A 2501-nucleotide genomic window follows, 5' to 3' on the forward strand; every position below is an offset into this window, starting at 1 on the left:
CAATGAGCACAGAAAAATAGTTCGGTAAAGTATATAGCTCTGCTTATTATGCAATATGCCTACACATCATGTAAAATAATAATCTTTACTTTTCTACCTTAGCATTGTCTGTTACAACATTCCCGTACCGGGCATTATAGCCTTGGTCTCGCCTGCCGCATGAGGTCGTCCATACTTCGTGTCATCGCCACTTCCAGGTGAGGATTCCATGCAATAGTGTGCCTCTCCATATTATATTGCACACCATTGTAGGGACAGCTTAAACAACCACATCTTAACTACAAATAAGAGGATCCTACATCCTTTTACCAAGCCATAGTAATCCTGAGCCACGGTAAACATCAACGAGAAAAAGAGGGTACTGAAACACGAGCCAACACCCTCCAACACAGGCGCAACGCTAACGCCTGGGAAATGAATCGGTGCGTGTGTGGCCGAAACATCTTGAGATAGCGCTGCAGGCATTATAAAAGACGGGATAAAAGTAAGAGCATGTGTAACAAATTGTTTTGCTTCAATGTTGAAAGGCAAAGCTTTCAATCTGCCACTTTGCAAATATTTTGTCCGTGTGATAAAATACCAACCAATGGAAATATGTAGCATGTGCATGGTGAAAAACATGCAGAGCATTTGTTGAGCAAAATTCCGCACCACGACGTCTATCGCGAGACACACAAACGTTGACATTCGTGTCATTAAGGTGAAAGGACGACTCCGTTGTTCCTTAAAACGGACCGTAAATGTGCAGATTTATTTTTGCAGAAGGGATGCAGTTCCAGGTGACGATCAGAGTTAGACGGACAGTGGTCAGTTGCGACAGCGGTCACTGTGCAGGACAGGGTCTGGTCACACCGCGGGGAGACAAACGGGATAGCTCTCCCGCTGACGGCTCTCCCAAGTCATATGTTGTGTCGTCAGCAGTGATGGTGGCCACAATTGTGACCTTAGCCGCCGCCGCCGATGCCGCCGCCGAGGAGGACGCCGCCGAGGAGGACGCCGCGGCCGCCGCTGCCGTGCATGCCCCAGTGCCTTCTGTCATGACTGCCGTGGTCCCTTCCGCTATAACTGCGTCCTCCGCCACGACTGGAGTATCCGTAACCACCGCCACCGTCGCCGTCGTAGAATCTGCTTGCCGAGACGACGCCAAACACGGCCACCAGCAGCAGAATCTGAAACAGGAACAACACACCGTCGCATAAGCTGCACAATCATATTGGCTTGTCCGTTGAAATCATAGTTCGACGAAGTTATTGAAAGAAATACATACAAGTCAATTGATCGAAAGTAGTACTGCAAGATAAGTGCAGCCGTCATCTGAACTGCAGGTAAGCATGCTTCAAGTCTGATCACATAACAGTATTTGCCACGTCGCAGCGGCAAAACGGGGAGGACATTGCAAGGAAAGAGCAGTTAAAAGGAAGAAAACAAGGGATCGGCTGACGTAAAGTCCTAAGAATGGCGGAAGAGACGAAGGGATGAATGGACTGATGAACGTAGGAGGGGTGGAACGGAGGGCTTGATTCGAGGAGTGAGAAAAAGACGGGGAATGGAAGGAGAAGGTGGCTGAAGGGCTGGAATAATGGAGTGCGATGTTGGGAGGCTACACGTCGCGGAGGGACATGAGAAGGGAGAAAGATGGAGATCAGGAAAACAGAGGGAAAGGTGGAAAGAGAGGAAGAGGGAGAAAGACACGGGGATAGACAGAGAGGGAGAGAGAGAGAGAAAGAGAGAGAGGGAGAGACGGAGAGAAACAAGGTGAAGGGGAGAGAGGGGGAGATATCTTTTAAAGTATTCGTCGATTTCTACACATCATCTCGCACAAGTAAACATAGGTCGTGGTCCCTTACATCTGCCTCACATAATTAATGACTCCCGCTATATGGCACTGTTAGCTCAACACGTCGTCGACCATGGCCTGTTAAAATATTCCAGCGACACGTGAAAAATTTCCGAGTGCATGAACCGGTAAATGTCTTCTCATGGACACATTTTTCACTCAAGATTCATTCCAACATTTCATTCCAACATTTTCACTTACCAGTAGCTGGAAGTTCATCTCTGTGCCTTGCGAACAAGTGATCAGCAGTGCGAACAGCAGCCAAGAGCATACACACTGTCCCGCGGGTCGTCTTATATAGGGCTATGACTGCTTTCAGCGGGGCACCGATAAACACGTTGATCCGGGTGGCACGCGGGTGTTTGACCGCGAGCTTAATTTCAGCAGCAATGCTGGAAAACCCATGAATCACACCTGTGAGATGCTGAGTTGTAAATATGTTTTCTGTACTATAGCTTGCTTGGAGGCCTTGAGATTCTTGTAACGTAGAACTCTCAACAGCCTGCAAAATTGTTAATGTGTGCCTTATATGTTGCTGTAAGTGTGCGGAGGTTGTGGATGTTCGTAATTTCCAAAATTCAGTCTTTTCTTAACTGGCTTTTCAGCAACTGTCTGATGTGACAAAATATATGGAGATGTGCGGCCTGAGTTGCATCATCTCAGC

At 47.8% G+C, this 2501-nt stretch overlaps 1 protein-coding gene across 1 annotated transcript; it reads right to left on the bottom strand.

Annotated features, from left to right (window-relative positions):
* Nucleotides 1-795: 795 nt before the first annotated feature.
* On the bottom strand, nt 796-2113 carry LOC119093023 (holotricin-3). Its single transcript, XM_037215914.1, has 2 exons — nt 2039-2113; nt 796-1169 (listed from the first exon to the last, which is right to left on the bottom strand). Exons 1-2 carry the CDS (start codon nt 2054-2056, stop codon nt 945-947), a joined length of 243 nt encoding a protein of 80 aa, XP_037071809.1. The 5' UTR covers nt 2057-2113; the 3' UTR covers nt 796-944.
* Nucleotides 2114-2501: the final 388 nt, after the last annotated feature.

Source organism: Pollicipes pollicipes, unplaced genomic scaffold (assembly GCF_011947565.3).
Source record: "Pollicipes pollicipes isolate AB1234 unplaced genomic scaffold, Ppol_2.1 Scaffold_3819;HRSCAF=4477_pilon_pilon_pilon, whole genome shotgun sequence".
NCBI classification, from domain to species: domain Eukaryota; kingdom Metazoa; phylum Arthropoda; class Thecostraca; order Pollicipedomorpha; family Pollicipedidae; genus Pollicipes; species Pollicipes pollicipes.